Raw genomic sequence first — 17,125 nt, forward strand, 5'->3', positions numbered from 1 at the left:
GACAACACTAATTCAAATATTTGTTGAAATAATCCAAATAAATATGGCTTGATCTTAAGCAATTTCGGTTTCATAATTCTAAGAAATTGCAATTTTAATTTGACTTGTCTTAGTTTTAAACATCAAGGGGAGTTCCATATTGACAAGTAGTTGTTGTTTTGCAGCTTGATAGAAAAATTTGGACCGAAAGAATGAGAAGGTATCAAATTTATGAAAGGAAAATTAGTAACTTGTGGTGACGAACGATTCTTTGAGATAAGGGGTGGTGGTTCGTCAACATCCACCATTGATGAAGCAAATGAGCGACCAGGGAAGAAGAAGAAGAAAGATTATGTTGTGAAAGCAAAAGAATCGCATGTTGATACAATGTCTGAAGGATAGAATGGAAACAATAAAAGGATTTTAAAAGATTTGTTCTTAGAATTTAATTGAAATACACTGACAATTTTTTTTTTAGAGTCGATTAGTTGGATGTTGGGAGAAGTTTGACTTTTGTTTTAACCACCTATAAAGTAATGCAAATGAATGATAATTGTGAATTAACAATGTACAACTTTTTACATTGCCAATGCGTACTAATTAATCTCTTGTTTTTATTCATAATACAAAATCTCTTTAACTTGAAAAACTCAAAATTTTATATTAGAGAAGACTTTTGAAGAGTTATAAATAGGCATGACAACGAGCAAAACGAATGCGAGTTTAAGCAAACCCGGACCCACCACCGTATTCCAAACCCGTCCGCTCTCAAATTCAAAATTCTTCAAATATATTTTATGTTGGTATAATATTTTGAATATTAAAAATATAATAATCATAATAATTCATTTATCATTATATATAAAAACATAATTTCAAAAATATTTAAAAATTTTGTATTTTTTTTTTTTTAAATTTAGAAAGAGGTAGGAGTGCGGATTTTTTTACTGTACTGCCACAAAAACGAAAAAAATATACCATAATGCCCCAAAGTGAAAAAAAATGACCAATATGCCACTTTCCTTGTTTGGGTCCGGCCACCCCTTGGACGGACAGATGAAGGATTTTTTGCAAAGTTTGGGTCCGGCCAGGGGTGGGCCGGACGCTAACTACACCTTTTTTTTTTTTGTTTTTTTTTTAAATGATTATTAAAGTCTATAATTGATATTTTATTTTAATTAAAGATTAAAAAACAATAAAATTAAATAAAAAACATTAAAATTTAAATTAAATACATTAAATAAAAAATTTGATATAAGTGAAGAGATTAATTATAAAAAAATGTGTTTTTATTATAATATAATTAAATATAATTATATTCAATTAAATATAATAAAAAATATTATAATATAATTAAAATTAATTATTTGTCAATTGATTTATTATTATAAATAATTATTAAAATATAATAAAATGTAATAAAAAACATTATAATTAAATGATGTTCGGCCAATAGATGGACGAACATGTGTGGGTTCGGCCAATAGATGGACGAGGGCATATATTTTATTATTATTTTTTTCCTATAAATAAGACTGTACAACCACATTTCCAATCACATCAGTTGCAATTGAAGGTATAGTGTTACTATTGGAGATGTCTGAGGAACCCCTTCCAACGTTTCCACCTATGAAGAGAGATGCAACATTATTTTTTTCAGCAACAAAGCCTCCGTTGAAGATCAAACTATGGAACACTCAAACTTTCGAGCATCTACAGAGGCACTTGATAGGATGGTTAGACGAAAACATTCTTGAGGGTGAAAAGATAAGGAAAATTGAAAGGCAGGTCACAGAGAAAGGCCCAAATGGAGTAGTAACTCGTTCTTGGAGAGCCATAAAAAATGACGCTGGTGTCCTTATGATGATGCTAGGACCACACGATATTGTGTTGATGGTTGTAATCTCTTAGAATATGTTTGTGTTGATGGTCGTTTTAAGTGTTTCATGTGTGGTTGTTTTATTTGTAGCGGTCTTTATTTCGATGTCATTGAATGTTGTATTGGTAATGTGAAATGTTGTTTTAGTTATGTTTAATGTGAAATGTTGTTTTAGTTATGTTTAATGTGAAATGTTGTTTTAGTCATTGATGGTTGCAAACTCAATTAAAAAAAACATTATATTACATTCATAAAGCTAGTTTTAGTAAACATTAAATAAAGCTAGTTGAAGTAAACATTAAATAAAGCCAGTTGAAGTAAACATTAAGGAGGCCTATTGGACGGGCCTGATACATTTGGACATTTACTTCGGATATGGCCAACTTCACGGCATATCCCACACATTCTCTTTTCCTTTTCCACGTCGTCCATTTCGGTTCGAATCCGAGTACTGTTAGGGCGGCCTCTTTTTTTCCTACGCATAGTTTCGTCATGACAAAGAGTAGGCCCTCTATATTGAGGCCAATTGTCTTGATGTGGGAGGATCTGGAAGCTTTGTTGGTAGACTTTAAAAACATGTTGTATCTTGAACACGCCGGGTATGTGAATGGTGTAGTCTTGGCGTATACTTTCACATGCTGCAATCACATGTGAGCAAGGCAAATGGAACGCTTGAAATTTTCCACAATCACATGTTCGCTTTCGTAGATCAACACCGTAAGTACCAGTTGGACGACCATCGTTGCGGTTTATTCTTTCGGCCACCATAAAATAGAACCTCTCCCGGTCAAACTGGTAAACATTATGACTGCTTGCTTTGTTGACTTCTTCAGTCATCCCCTTGATACACTTGTCTGTAAAAGTCTGGCCTGATGTCAACCTCTTTGTCCATTCATGTCCGCGTTGACCAAATAATGCTCCCATCCGAAAATATGTGGCCGAAAACAAAGACGCTATTGGAAGATTTCTGGTAGCCTTTAGCACAGAGTTCATTGCTTCTGCAAGGTTAGTCGTCATGTGTCCCCATCGTTGCCCTCTATCAAACGCCCTTGCCCACTTCTCCCTGGGGATATTTTCAATCCACTCCATAGCATCTCTATTTGTCTGACGAATTTCGGTTCTATAGTAATTGTACGTTGACTCCGTCAATGCATATCCTGTCACAAATAATAAACATGTCAAGAAACCGACAAAGTGAATTTGAAAAATTTACTTCATAAATATCAACCAGACTATTACCCATGTTGACGAGTTTTTTACGTAGTTCTTTGTCTCTAATCGCACGCATAAAATTTTGCGCGATATGCCTTATGCAATAGACATGTGATGACGGAGGATTTTGCCATCCATTTGCAGGATCATCGTAGGCACCTTTAATCGATGGATGTCTGTCTGATATTAGGCATAGATTGGGTTGGGGTGTCACATGGATTCTTAGATTACGAAGGAAAAAACTCCAAGCATCCTTGGTTTCACCCTCGACAATAGCGAAAGCAATTGGAAAAATGTTACCATTCCCATCCTGCGCCACAGCCATCAACAATGTCCCTTTGTACCTTCCATACAACCATGTTCCGTCGACTTGAACAATTGGCTTGCAATAGGCAAAACCATGGATGCAAGGTTGAAAAGCCCAAAATAGACGATGGAATATCATCTTATCACCCAACTGACTTCCTTCGTTTGAAAATGCAGGTAAAGTTTCCAAGTCTATTATCATTCCAGGCAGATATGTTTTCATTACCAATAACCATCGTGGAAGGTCATTGTAAGATGTCTCCCAGTTTCCATACAAGGATTCTATGGCCTTTACCTTTGCAATCCACGCTTTCCTGTAAGATATATTATAACCATACTTTCCTGTTATATGAGAAATTATGAGCTTTACCTTAATTGAGGGGTCGGTGTTAACCAAATCTCTGATGCAGTGAGAGACAATATCTGATGTAAGTTGTCTATGATCTTGCGACATTGAAGTGGTTGTGCAGACATGTGGTCCACTCAACTTACCTATCATCCACTTAGAATTCTTCTTGCGAACGGATGCTCTACATTTGAATTTGCAAGTTGGATTTTTGCATTTGATGACATATCTTTTCGTGTCAGATTTGTATACCCAATAATCAAGATTATTGGTGATATGCCAATGTTGAATAGCAGCAACGCACTCCTCCTTGTCTTCAAACTCCATTCCCTCATATAAATCAACATCACTATAGTTTGTTATGTGGGAACCAAAAATTGATTCAGACGGTGCCTCTTCTAAACAAATATTTCGCATGTGATCCGGTGGGGCGTACATGCTAATCGGTCGTGCAAGTGTAGGCTGCGACGGCTCAACATCATCAGGTTCATTGTCATCACCAAAAATATCTTCATATTGCACTTCTTGTATTTCATCCTCACTGTACTCGTCCACCTGTTCGTCGGGTATAAATGGTTCGTTGTTTTGGGTTGGCTCTTCATCAGTGGGTTGGCTCAAACCGTATTGATGCGAATGAGACTCTTGCGATTGGTTAATGGGAGGACTAACAATATGAACATATAGCTCCATATCGTCAAGAGGAGCAAACGAATTGTGACATTCGAACATCACTTTAACGCCATCGTCGTCCTCTATTGGTTTCATGACGTAAAAAATGATACCGCTTTCTCCATTAAACAACGGAAGTCGATAAATAATTTCACTTACAGGAAGTTGCAATTTTGTTTCGATCCGTTCCTTCAAATGCATAAAATCGGCTCTACAATGCACTTTGAAACGTTTTGTTTCGGTATTACTAAACGAAAAACCGTTGGTTAGATCGTTACTGATAACACCATTGTAATGCACTGAACAAATAATGTTTCTCTGAGCCACTGAAATGAATCTATATTTGTTTTCTGAACAAATAAATTTTGAATGTGTGTTTGAATGTGTGTTTGAATGTGTGTTGCTATACATTTATCAGTCAAAGTGGTATTAATACTGTGCCAACCAAAGATGGACACGTAGGGAATCCACCAGGCAAAGGACGAATCATGTTTCAGTCCAACCAGGGGTGGGACGGACGACAACTAGGCACAAGGGAGTCCGTCCAAGGATGGGACGGACGACAACTAGGTTAGTTGGAGTTCGTCCAAGGGTGGGACGGACGACAACTAGGCTCAATTTTCGCTGCATGCATGCATGGATTTGTCCCATCAGCCATTGTGTAATCAAATCAAATAGTAAAGGCATGCAATAGAGTCTAATATATGTTGGATAATAGCATGCTCCATATATTGCATGCATTACACTTGTCTGTCCAATGGATTCTACAATGCATTTGCTTTTACTATAAATTTAACATATCATTATCACTCCAAACTCATAACATCTTCCAAATTTCATACATTGCATATTCATCTGAAACACATAATTATCACTACCACAATCACACAACATGTCTGGTTTGCTTGCTTTGGGAAATAATCATCGAGGAACGAGAGAGAACGTGGCTGCATTCGTACGTATTGTAAATTTGTTACTAGTATTCTTGTACGTATTTTTCACAGTTTATTGTTTTTATATACTAACCAAATTATATATTTTTTGTATAGGATGAGTCTAAAAGGTTTAGACTACATAATCATATGTTTGACAGGGAGCCAAGTGAGGCTATCAAGCCTTACTTAGAAAGAGCCGGGTTTGGGATTGTCTCTAAAATCAACTTTAGAAGTGTTGATTCTAAACTTGTAATTGCGATGCTTGAGAGGTGGAGGCCTGAAACACACACGTTTCATTTGCCGACCGGTGAATGTACAATCACATTAGAGGATATAAATATGTTGTTTGGCCTCCGCGTAGATGGGAGAGCTGTAGTAGGTGAGACCGAAGGTCCCGATTATGCTTGTATCGATGCTTTAGGCATACAACCTTATAATGATAGGGTGAAGGGTTCGGTAAAATTAACATGGATACACGACGAGTTGAATGAATTAGAAACCCATTCTCAACAAACCGAGGAGGAAAATATACTGCATGCAAAATTATATATCTTAAGTATGATTGCTGTTTTATTTCCTGATAAATCTCATAGTGTATTGCATTCTTCTTGGTTCAAATTTGTCAAAGATTTTGATGAATGTGGCAAATATAGTTGGGGGTCCGCGTGTTTGGCTTACCTTTACAGGGAGATGTGCAAAGCATGTCGTGTAGGATGCATGAGTGTTGGAGGATGCTCACTCATTCTCGCTGTGTGGACATACTATCGTATTCCACAACTTGCTCCAAGGAGTGAAATTGCTCCATCCTATCCATACGCCACTAGGTAAATTCTTTACTCTATATCTTTATTTTTCCAATAAGTTAACGCATAGTCCTAATTGAACTTTTTAAATATGCAAGATTTGCACAACGAGGTATGGAGTATTACTCATCTCCAAATGCTTTTCTTGATGGATATCGTTTCATTTTGGATCACATGGTTCAAGGAGATGTAAGTTATTTTCCAAGCCATATACTAAATCTTTCATTTACTTGAATACGACTCTTATATTTATTTATGTCTTACAGTTTTTGTGGAGGCCTTACGAAGAATATCCTCATCGCACTCAACGAGAAGCTCGAGCGTGGAGTGCAACTACATATATTATCTGTTTTCATATTGTGGAAATGCATCACGCCGACAGGGTTAGGCTTCAATTTGGTTTTACGCAAAACATCCCTCAACCCCCGAGGTGTCTTGGAGATCATCACTTGGTGACGAAGAATGATGTAAAGGATTGTAATTATCGACATGTGAACATTCACGAGAACAATGAGTGGAAAGGTAGAAGAAACTTAATAATGACAGGTGAGTTGAGTACTACTTTACGACACACCGATGATTATATGCAATGGTTAAGAAATATTCCATTGTTATATTTGTCGAAAGAAACGTATTTGGCAGACCCTCGTTATTATCCTTCCTCTACATCAACCCCACAAACAACCTTTCATCAACAAATCCCACAATCATTCCAACCAACACCACAATTCCAACAAACACCACAATTCCAAACAACACCACAGTTCCAACCAACACCACAGTTCCAACCAACAACACAATTCCAACAAACACAATTCCAACAACAAACTTCTTCCTTTCCACAAACATACCAACACACTCAAACCACACAACAACACACATTTTTTGCCACCCCATCTCAAATTCCAACCCCTTACACCTCAACCCCGCAAACAAACTACTACTATCACCAAGAACAATATCAACAATCAACACTTCGACCACCGCTACATAACACCCCAATCCCTCAACCCGACTTCGACCAATCATACTCCCAATCTCAACCGCTTTCACTCTCCCAACCACAACATACCTTTGACACCACAAATGTCTACTATCCAGACATGTCATCAAATGTGCCACAAACCTTTGTAGCTTCTACTCAACCATTCATTGACATTAGTGATGATCAAGTACTCGAAAATTTACCGACAATATCTCCACAACAACTGGCGAGGTTTATGAATGATGGTCCGTCGCATCAAAACGATGAACTTTCAAGCGACGATTCTCCACAAAGGCAACCTCCACCAGACATTGAGCAACCGTTAGGTAAGGGTAAGAGAGCAAAGAAACCCAAAAAATGTCTCACTGGGGGCCATATGGTCCAACCAAAGCCCAAAAAAAAATAGGCTTTTTTTTCTTGTACGTGTTTATGTATTGAATAAAATAAATATTGGAAATATATTATATTGTTTTTTATTAAATTTTATTAAATTTTAATTATTATTTATAATAATAAATCAATTGGCAAATAATTAATTTTAATTATATTATAATATTTTTTATTATATTTAATTGAATATAATTATATTATAATAAAAAAACAATTTTTTATAATTAATCTCTTCACTATATCAATTTAAAAAAAAAAAAAAAAAAAAGGTGTAGTTAGCGTCCGGCCCACCCCTGGCCGGACCCAAACTATGCAAAAAATCCTTCATCTGTCCGTCCAAGGGGTGGCCGGACCCAAACAAGGAAAGTGGCATATTGGTCATTTTTTTTCACTTTGGGGCATTATGGTATATTTTTTTCGTTTTTGTGGCAGTACACTAAAAAAATCTAGGAGTGCTGTTTTAAAACATGTCTCCATGTGTTTTTGAAATAGACTGGGGACCTTGTCTCCTTGTCTTTAGACTCTCAGTTCATGTCCTTCTCCATCTCTCTCTCTCTTTCCTCTCACTGTAACTGACAGATTCATTCTAATTCTATTTTATTCCAATTGGAATTTCGAACCGCGCAGTCATTTTCTCTCTTCGGACAAAGCAAAGCCATTTCAATCTCCCATTTCATTGGTTCTTTTTCCCCACTGTACATACCTTCCTATTCTGCCGGCTATGGTCGGCTATTCGCATTCACATTCCACTCTCTCTTCTTTCTATATCTTTTCCATATTCATCATAACCTTTTCAACATCAACAAAAGTCCATTAACATGGGCTGTGTTCAAGCCAAACCATCACAAGAATCTGATGAAGGTAATTACAGTGGACTAAACAGATTCAAAATGGAAAATGGGTATGTTCCAAGTTCTGATTTTGTTGCTCACAGAAGATCCACTGGTCAGAGTCAAAAACATGTTCTTGACCAGACTAACAACTATGATCATCATCGTGTCTATGAGAAAGAGAAACAACCCAGAAAGCATAAAGTAGTTGTTGATTCTAGTAGTGTTGCTGGAAAAGGAAAGAGAAATGGTGAATTGAAAGATAGTAAGAAGCAGTTGAACAAGTGTTTTGAAGATGAGATGGTTGATGGATGGCCTAAATGGTTAGTTGATAATGTTCCTTCTCATGGGTTGGATGGTTTGGTTCCAAAGAGTGCTGAATCTTACAAAATGATTGATAAGGTTAGTTTCTCTTTTTTTCATATCTCAATTCTGTATTAAGTTTCTTTCTTTTAGTATAAAATGGATTAAGTTTCTTTCTCAGTACAAAAAGTTTGGTTTTTTTTATTGAATTTAGCATATAATTCTATTGTTCCTGTAATGCCAAGCCTTGTTAGAAACCGAGCTATAAGGTTGGCCTATCGGTGAAGGTTTGAGTTCTAAGAGTGTTGGGTCAGTCCATACTGAACTTTGCTCTGACTTTAAATGGGATCCTCGCAAGTTTAAGGTGGAATTGGTCCCATTGGATTAGTGGGTCGCAATCTATAGTTGACTTGGCCTATGCTATTTACATTTTGCAGGTAGGACAAGGAACCTACAGCAATGTTTATAAAGCTCTAGATCGAGACACGGGCGATATCGTGGCACTTAAAAAGGTCCGCTTCAATACGTCGGAGCCTGAAAGCATTAAGTTTATGGCAAGAGAAATAGCGATATTACAGAGATTGGATCATCCCAATATAGTGAAACTTAAAGGGTTAGCCACTTCAAGAATGCAGTACAGTATATATCTAGTTTTTGATTTCATGCCAACGGATTTATCAAGAATTATTTCTCGACCTGATGAAAGACTAACCGAACCACAGGTTAGACAATTTAATTTTCCGTCTTGAACATTTTATAGCATTTTGATTCCTTTATTCTCGATTAATAATCTTAAAAAGTTAATGTAGGTCAAGTGCTATATGCATCAATTGCTTTCAGGTCTTCAGCATTGTCATGATAGAGGAATTCTGCATCGTGATATAAAGGGGTCGAATCTTTTGATAGATAAAACGGGGATGCTTCAGATTGCAGATTTTGGACTTGCTAATTATTATAGTATAAATCAAGACCAACCTCTCACAAACCGGGTTGTGACACTATGGTACCGAGCTCCTGAGTTGTTGTTAGGCTCCACAGATTATGGAGTCGGCATTGATCTATGGAGTGCTGGTTGTCTCCTTGCAGAAATGTTTAGAGGAGTTCCAATCATGCCTGGAAGAACTGAGGTAATTAATAATTATGCAAAGCTATCTTAAAATCTAGCTCGATAGGTGACAAATTTGCGAGATGTTTTCTACGTATATCTGCTAATCACGAACTTTCCTTGCTTCCAGGTTGAGCAACTTCATAGAATTTTCAGGCTATGCGGCACACCATCACAAGAGTATTGGAAAAAGTTGAAACTTTCTACAACTTTTATACCTCCAAAGTCTTATAGACCAAGTCTGGTAGAATCTTTCAAGGATCTCCCCCCATCATCTTTAGGTCTCTTATGTACACTTCTTGCTTTAGATCCTGCATTTCGTGGCAGCGCATCTAAAGCTCTTAAAAACCCGGTAAGTAAAGACAACAATCGTTTCTTCTTACTTCAGTGTGGCTCAAATATATGTATTTAACTTTATGCACAAGCTTGTGATTCCTAATGAATTTCTAGAAAACAATTACATGCTTAAGTTATTCCGATTTTTCGTGCAGTTTTTCTTTACAAGCCCATTGGCTTGTGATCTATCTGGTTTACCTGCAATCTACAAAGGAGATGATGAGCATATTCTAGCCAAAGAACAGATCAAGTAAGTTAGCCTTTAGCTATAAAGGTTTTGTACTAGACGAGATCTCTTATTGTTTTGCGATTATTTACAGGTACATGAACTCTAAAATCAGACGTTCTCGTACATATATGGAGCGTCGCAAGAATTTAGTATCTAATAAGCCAATCGAACATACCGTATCCTCTAAAGGAGTGAGTATTAAACCTTCTGCCTTAGGTTTCTCATTTTATATGCTTGATGAGGCTAGAGTCAATTTTTTTTTTTAATGCAAATGATGCTATAACATTATGGTGATTTATTCAGGTATTGAGTAATAATGCCGAGGCTGAAACTTATGCTCCAAGTGAAGAACCAGGTAGTGCAACAAGTAGTACTTCATCTAGTGTAAACCAAGCTGGAATAGGGGACCATTCACCTCTCTTCCTCTCTCCATTTATGGCTTCTGATCAAAAGAAGCCCCACAAAATCCACAGTCATGCTAATATTGGTGAAAAAAACACCAAGAACCTTCCTCCATTATCCAAGTCAAAACCAAATGCAACCAAGAGAGATGATAGCAGATACAGATCAGACCAGATTTTCAGGTCCACTTCCACCAGAGAATTTAGAAAGTTAAAACCAGATCAACATTTACTCTTTGATTAGAAAAATCCAAGAAATTTTGTATACCGAAAAAATTGATTATTTTATTATTTCATTTGATTTGATGTATTTTGAAAGTTCATCTACATATTCTATATTAACAATTGATTATTTTCTGGTTAGGTGCCAATAATCAAAGTATTTATTTACTAATACATGTCATTGTTAAGGCTAACATATTTTAATTGTTCACGTCATACATTATTATGTGAAGTTAGTTGAGTTGTCACTTTCTATTGGATTTTCTAACTTGTTTGTTTTATTCTTTTGGATTTTCTAAGCTTCATAATCAGTTGATAGAGTCCTGTCATAATTTTTTTGGATTAAAGTATGCAGAACAAAGAGATAATGATGAATAAGAAACTATTAAGTGATGTTGTGATATTCACCAGCCTTGGTACAATCTGTTAAACAATGAAACTCAAATGGTTTAGTCCAAGTACAAAATTCCAAACTGTATCATGTATCAGTGACAGGTTCACATTTGTTAGCTATGTAGCACGGATACCAGAAACACGGCATCAACAGAAATAATTAAAAAATATATATAAATTAAACATAATCACAAGTGTCAGTGTCGGTTTCAGACACCAACACAGACACACTTTTTTCAGAAATATCGGTGCTTATCTTATCGTACAAGTGTTTATGTATAAGTTATTTCTATAGCAAAAAGATAAAATAGAGTCAAATTGTTTTCATAAACTATTGTGAAGAGTTCAAGAAAATAAGCTGAAAACATTCTAGTTTGCACACTTTTGATGACAGTTTGATTACATAACATATATTTCAAACATAGCATGTCCCCTAATTCATTTTTCATGCAAAACATCTTATCTTACAAATACATCTCAGAAATATTTTTCCTCTTTAGTTTGCTTCAATTTCTTACCTTGAAAGCTAACTGAACAAGTGATTCAAAACAATTCACACACCGTAGCGAACATCGCTGAGCTTGTTCTTGATCCACTTGAAACTGTTTCTTACACTACTCTTAAGCTTTCCCTCCACTGCCAATACATTATAGGACTTGATCCTCTTCTTTCTCTTAATCTCTGAATCATTTGATGCAGAAAAACTACTTCCTTTATCACTTGGTCCATTGAAGTTATACGAGCTGGACCTTTCTCTGAATCCAAATTCAGTATAAGAACAAGAGTATTCAGGAAATGACTTGCTTTTCTCCATGAACAATTCTTCTCTTTGTTCTCTCTTTCTCTCTCTATCTTTCACTGCATGAAACAAGAATTGTTTGTATTACATGAATAGACAATGAGAGAAGCTAGTGTTGAGAATTTAATAAGGGAAGATTTAAGTCATGATCAAGTGTGGTGGCACCCCATGTGTGATGTTGGACATATAGCTGCCTCTAATGAATTTTTTAGAATCATGAGGGTCATTAGTAGTGTGGGATGTGGGACATAGTTTTAGAGGTTTTGGTTGGAGATGCCACTATCTATTAGTGATGATACAATGTGAATTCTCATGGGAATGGATTGGGACCTACCCTTTTTAGTGGGGGACAAAGTTGGCTACTTTATTTTGTTTTTGACACTCAAGAGATAAGCCACTAATCTTTGCTATGCTAAATTGTCCTTACATGATGACAAAAGGCTCTACATGAAGGTGTACGGAATAGGTAGACCTTTGTTCTATAAGAAGTAGACAATTCCGTCCTTTTAACTTATTAATCACCGTCAGATTCAACCAGACAACTATTTGTATAACACTCTGTATCACTTATGAACGATTTCAATCGTTTTTGATATACAAGGATAAAACACACCATTTTAGATAAACCATTTATTCTCACCCACACTTCACTTCTCATTTTTTTCACTGATTTGGATGCAGAGTGCTAATCTTGTAGATCCTCCTCCTGGTTTTGTCATATCGAAAATATCGACCCATCCCAATGAGACATAACTCTACCACCTCATCTTTCATTTCTAGTTTTTAACCGAACAAAATATTTTAAAAACTAAACCGAATCGGACGAATCACACTATTGTTATGCTAGAGACCCAACCCTTTTATATGATTTGCTGGCTATAATTCATTGACATTTATTTATGTTGTTTGGTCATGAGGGAACTTCTAGTGTCCCAACCATTTAGCTATATGAAATGAAAATTGGAGAGTCATCTTCCACCTAATGTCAAAATCAGTGGCTTAGTGCTCTGTGGGCCTTAGACTCTCTTGCATGTCACACATTAAAAAGATTACCTTGATTCTTGATTTTGCTTTGAGACAAATTATGTAATGCAATTATGATCTGCCTAACTTTGATTTATCACAGTCATGTCTGTATTATTAGTACTGCAAATGGGACAAAACAACTTGTGTTACACGTTGTGTGACCAATTTTCCTATGAATAAAAATCTTAAAATCCATAATATATATTTTCAATTATATTGCATAATTGAGGGTGTCATCAAGTTGTGCTGTCACATATCTAAATGATCAGATCTTAACTTTCATCAATGAAAATACAAAGAGAAGATAGAGTCTGAATTGGACATTGTTTCGATATGTAGTGATTACAAAAAACGAAAATTTGAGTTTTGGGTGCATGTAGACCCCACCCCATGTTTGGTTGTATGAGATCCATGGATCAATTTTGAGCCTCCCAAACATCAATACTATGAAGATAGAGAAACCACTTTCTGCGGTGCCCATGAATATTCTTTCTTTTATTCTTTTTTACTATTTCTTATTCTAAAATCTATATGCTCTACTTTTAATATATTGGACACACAACCTATTACTTTACTCATAAACAATTCATAAAAAAAAATTTAGTTGTTGTTGTACCAAATTTTTTCTAGTTGAAACAAAAAAAGTAGAGTTTAGTATCAAAATATTATTAATACTTCTCGAAATATTAACATATTTTAAAAATGAATTCAATTGAAATGAATTGTCGGTATACATTTTTTTATACATTGTCAATGAATTATAACTGTTAAATTTGAATCGATATTTAATTTTTTTAAATCACATAAAAAATGTTATTTATGAATGATTATGATATATTAGCCGCGTAAAATATTTTACTTTGACAGTGTTTAACGATTATTTAAAAAAAAAAAACGCATATGTAAATTTTGTCAGAAGACAAATAGATGAGATAGTTGATGATTTTGTAAGAATATTTGCTAGTTTTTTATTTTTAAAATAATACTAATATGTGTCCTAAGGATACATGTTAAGAATTAAATGTAAATTTTTTTATTAAAAATTGTATAATATTTTTATTAAAAATTTATAAAGTTTTTGTTACTTTGTTTCTAGACAAATTTTTTATTAATATATTTTTTAAACATATGCCCAAAGACACGTGTTAGTTTTACCCTTCTTTTTATTGAACTCTATACCAAATGAGCACATAATTCAAACATCTAACATCTGTGTGACACCATATTAATACTACTATTATATTTATCATTAATATTATTTGAAATTACTCAACAAATACATGTGCCACTTGACACATCCTTCCATGTGAGTACATTCGTCTCTGTCCATTGAACTGCACTTCATTGAAGAAGGCATGAAGAAGAAAAATATTGAATAACTATGATTATTGTATTGATGCTCTTGTAATAATACTGGAGATTAATATTTTTATATTATTTTTCCCTATTATGTCTATTAATTTTTTATTTTAAAAAATTTAGCAAAAATATCACACATACTAATTGTTAAAAATTTTAATCTGCAATCTCATGTGTCGTAGCAAATACTCTATTGTTGTTTTTATATATAGAAAATTACAAATTTGTTCTTCTTTAAACTGAGGAAGGAGATTATCACTACTAGAAATACTATAATTTTCTGCGGGTTTTCCTGTGGAATTTAGCTAAATTTTCGCAGGAAACACGTTCCTGCGGATTTTTCTGCGGTTCTTTGTCCCCAGCTAAAACCTTCGTGGGTAATATTTTCGGCAGAAAGTTCCGCAGGTAACTCCGCAGCTAAATCCGCAGAAACAACCGCAGGTAAATCCGCAGGTAAATCTGCAGATACTTTCTATCTCAAATTAAATAATTTTTTACTCTAATTAACTTTTGAATCATTATAAATTATATATTAAAATAACTATAATATAAAATAAAATTATCATTTAAAATATTTTCAATTTAACAACAACACGTTACTATAAAATCTAAAATCTGCTATTACGTAAGATAAAACAATCCAAATTACAACAAGTCAAAAAAAATACAAATCAAAATTCACTACTAAGGTCTTCTTCATCTGATTCATTTGTGCGATCACTTTCATTAGTGGGTTGTGGTGGATGAGAAGATCCAACAAATCCTAAGTGATTCGTTAGTGTTTATAGTCGATGATTCAAAAGCCCTGACAAGCGACTGCCAAAGCAAGTCAATAAAATGTTACTTCAGCAACAAGCCAAAATCTATCCAAAGTGCAGAATGAGAAATAATATATACATCTTTAAATAAGAGCAATTGAAAAGTTTAAACACTTAATAGTACTTGGAAGAAATATAAACCAAAAACCACATGTCATCATAGTCAGCTAGTTACCGATGAGTAATTACTGCTTTCCAGTGACAGCTAAATAATCAAACTTGTATAGTGAAGTGAATCACTAGACAACTTCCCGTGGATAAATTGAAATTAATATATTTGCACACCATTTATGAACATGTCTTTTTCCTACAGCTAGTATTTTCAACATAGTAACATCAAAGCATGCATGCAGTCAATCATACAATCTCAACTAGAAAAAGACATGTTAATTCAAAGCATGCATACATGGAAAAGATATGTTAATCCTCGTTACTTTCGTGATTTAGTGACTATTAAAAAAATCACTTATTTGATAAAATAAAAAAGCACTTATTTGAGTTAATAAATTTTGGTCATTCATCTTTCTGTACGTGTTTAAGTTATTCCACCTAGGGGTATTTTATAATTAAACTTCTTATAAAATATTCTTGACTGAACCGTGGCCATCCCTATCCTATCTATGCTTAGCCACTCTTTACTTTTTGAAATTGAAAGTGAGATTTGTCTACTTCTAGTATATTTTATGGTAATATTTATAGGTTTTTTTTTAATGAGAATTGCACATATTGTTTCATACCAGATAAGTCTCAGTTTGAGGCTTAGCAGTACTAGTATTATCTCTTCTTATTAATACTTTGAAGACATTGAGACACAACAACCATATATTTTGAAGGCAGTTCATAAATGCTTTCACAAATGCAACCACTAACTAATGTTTTGTAGAACTAGAATCCTAATATATTCTTATTCCTCTGTAGAGGTAGTTTTTGGTCTTAATAATGGTATTATAAGAATATGAACATAAGTACACAATCCTTAAAAGGAATTTTGAAGTTACGCAAAACCCATATACACATTGAGTAAAAAATTCATTTCAAGTCAACAGAGAGAAAGAACATACTTGGAAGTCACTTCATTACCAATAAATATGTACGTGTTGGCTACAATAAGAGACTGATGAGGGGGGCCTTTGAATTTGAATGCAGCCAGAATTCCAACACAATCATGCTATAGTCTCCTTTGAATTTGTATCGTGGTTTTGTTTCATTAAAATCATTTTCCGTAGCAAAATCCGCAGAAACATTTCCTGCGAATTTACCTGTGGATTCAATATTGTAGTTTGATAATTTGTTGGAAATATATATTCCGCAGCAAAATCCGCAGGTATTCCTGCGGAATTTTCTGCCATTCTTATCCGCAGGAAAATTTATTTTATTTCGTAAAGTCCCAAGAAATTCCGCAGGAAATTCCGCAGGTAAATCGAGTATTTCTAGTAGTGTATGATAATAAGCCACAAGTTAAAAATCATAACTTGTCTAAATCGGTCTCGGCTCCAAACTCAATTCTTTGAGGGAATTTTCAAATAGTCATTCAAGCTTAAGGGACAATGATATTAACGACAATAGTAGTGTTATAATAAGATGGGGGCAGAAAGAAAGTAAAATACATATTGAAATATATGTTGCTAAAGCAGAAAGATTTTAGAACCTATAAAGAAAACTGTGAGATATTGAATTGAATTTTAGGATGGTTGAAGAGTAATTTTTTAGTTCGACAATTCGACATGATCATGGCATGCTTTCGAAGTCTATTCTCATGCTATAGTTAAAGTATGCTAGGATTATTAGCATGTCGTATTG

At 34.6% G+C, this 17,125-nt stretch overlaps 3 protein-coding genes across 3 annotated transcripts; 1 reads left to right on the plus strand and 2 right to left on the minus strand.

Annotated features, from left to right (window-relative positions):
- Positions 1-2,182: 2,182 nt before the first annotated feature.
- Positions 2,183-4,487, minus strand: LOC131631800 (uncharacterized). Its single transcript, XM_058902571.1, has 2 exons — positions 3,098-4,487; positions 2,183-3,015 (listed from the first exon to the last, which is right to left on the minus strand). The coding sequence occupies exons 1-2, from the start codon at positions 4,485-4,487 to the stop codon at positions 2,183-2,185; spliced, it is 2,223 nt and encodes a 740-aa protein (XP_058758554.1).
- A 3,504-nt stretch (positions 4,488-7,991) lies between these two features.
- LOC131631783 (probable serine/threonine-protein kinase At1g54610) lies at positions 7,992-11,313 on the plus strand. Its single transcript, XM_058902552.1, has 7 exons — positions 7,992-8,736; positions 9,075-9,359; positions 9,447-9,764; positions 9,873-10,094; positions 10,234-10,328; positions 10,399-10,498; positions 10,611-11,313. Exons 1-7 carry the CDS (start codon positions 8,323-8,325, stop codon positions 10,950-10,952), a joined length of 1,776 nt encoding a protein of 591 aa, XP_058758535.1. The 5' UTR covers positions 7,992-8,322; the 3' UTR covers positions 10,953-11,313.
- A 563-nt stretch (positions 11,314-11,876) lies between these two features.
- On the minus strand, positions 11,877-12,738 carry LOC131631801 (uncharacterized). Its single transcript, XM_058902572.1, has 2 exons — positions 12,645-12,738; positions 11,877-12,181 (listed from the first exon to the last, which is right to left on the minus strand). The coding sequence occupies exons 1-2, from the start codon at positions 12,736-12,738 to the stop codon at positions 11,877-11,879; spliced, it is 399 nt and encodes a 132-aa protein (XP_058758555.1).
- Between the last annotated feature and the right edge of the window lie 4,387 nt (positions 12,739-17,125).

Source organism: Vicia villosa, unplaced genomic scaffold (assembly GCF_029867415.1).
Source record: "Vicia villosa cultivar HV-30 ecotype Madison, WI unplaced genomic scaffold, Vvil1.0 ctg.000863F_1_1, whole genome shotgun sequence".
NCBI lineage: Eukaryota > Viridiplantae > Streptophyta > Magnoliopsida > Fabales > Fabaceae > Vicia > Vicia villosa.

What these genes read in the sequence shown, in the direction of transcription:
- LOC131631783 (XM_058902552.1), top strand. Translation starts at nt 8,323, where the DNA reads ATGGGCTGTGTTCAAGCCAAACCATCACAAGAATCTGATGAAGGTAAT. An exon ending in TCATGCCTGGAAGAACTGAG is followed by an intron (nt 9,765 to 9,872) that starts GTAATTAATAAT and finishes CCTTGCTTCCAG; the next exon opens with GTTGAGCAACTTCATAGAAT. An exon ending in CTAAAGCTCTTAAAAACCCG is followed by an intron (nt 10,095 to 10,233) that starts GTAAGTAAAGAC and finishes TTTTTCGTGCAG; the next exon opens with TTTTTCTTTACAAGCCCATT.
- LOC131631800 (XM_058902571.1), bottom strand. Translation starts at nt 4,487, where the DNA reads ATGAAACCAATAGAGGACGACGATGGCGTTAAAGTGATGTTCGAATGT. An exon ending in TAAAAAACTCGTCAACATGG is followed by an intron (nt 3,016 to 3,097) that starts GTAATAGTCTGG and finishes TATTTGTGACAG; the next exon opens with GATATGCATTGACGGAGTCA.
- LOC131631801 (XM_058902572.1), bottom strand. Translation starts at nt 12,738, where the DNA reads ATGGTGTGTTTTATCCTTGTATATCAAAAACGATTGAAATCGTTCATA. An exon ending in TTGTCTGGTTGAATCTGACG is followed by an intron (nt 12,182 to 12,644) that starts GTGATTAATAAG and finishes TGTTTCATGCAG; the next exon opens with TGAAAGATAGAGAGAGAAAG.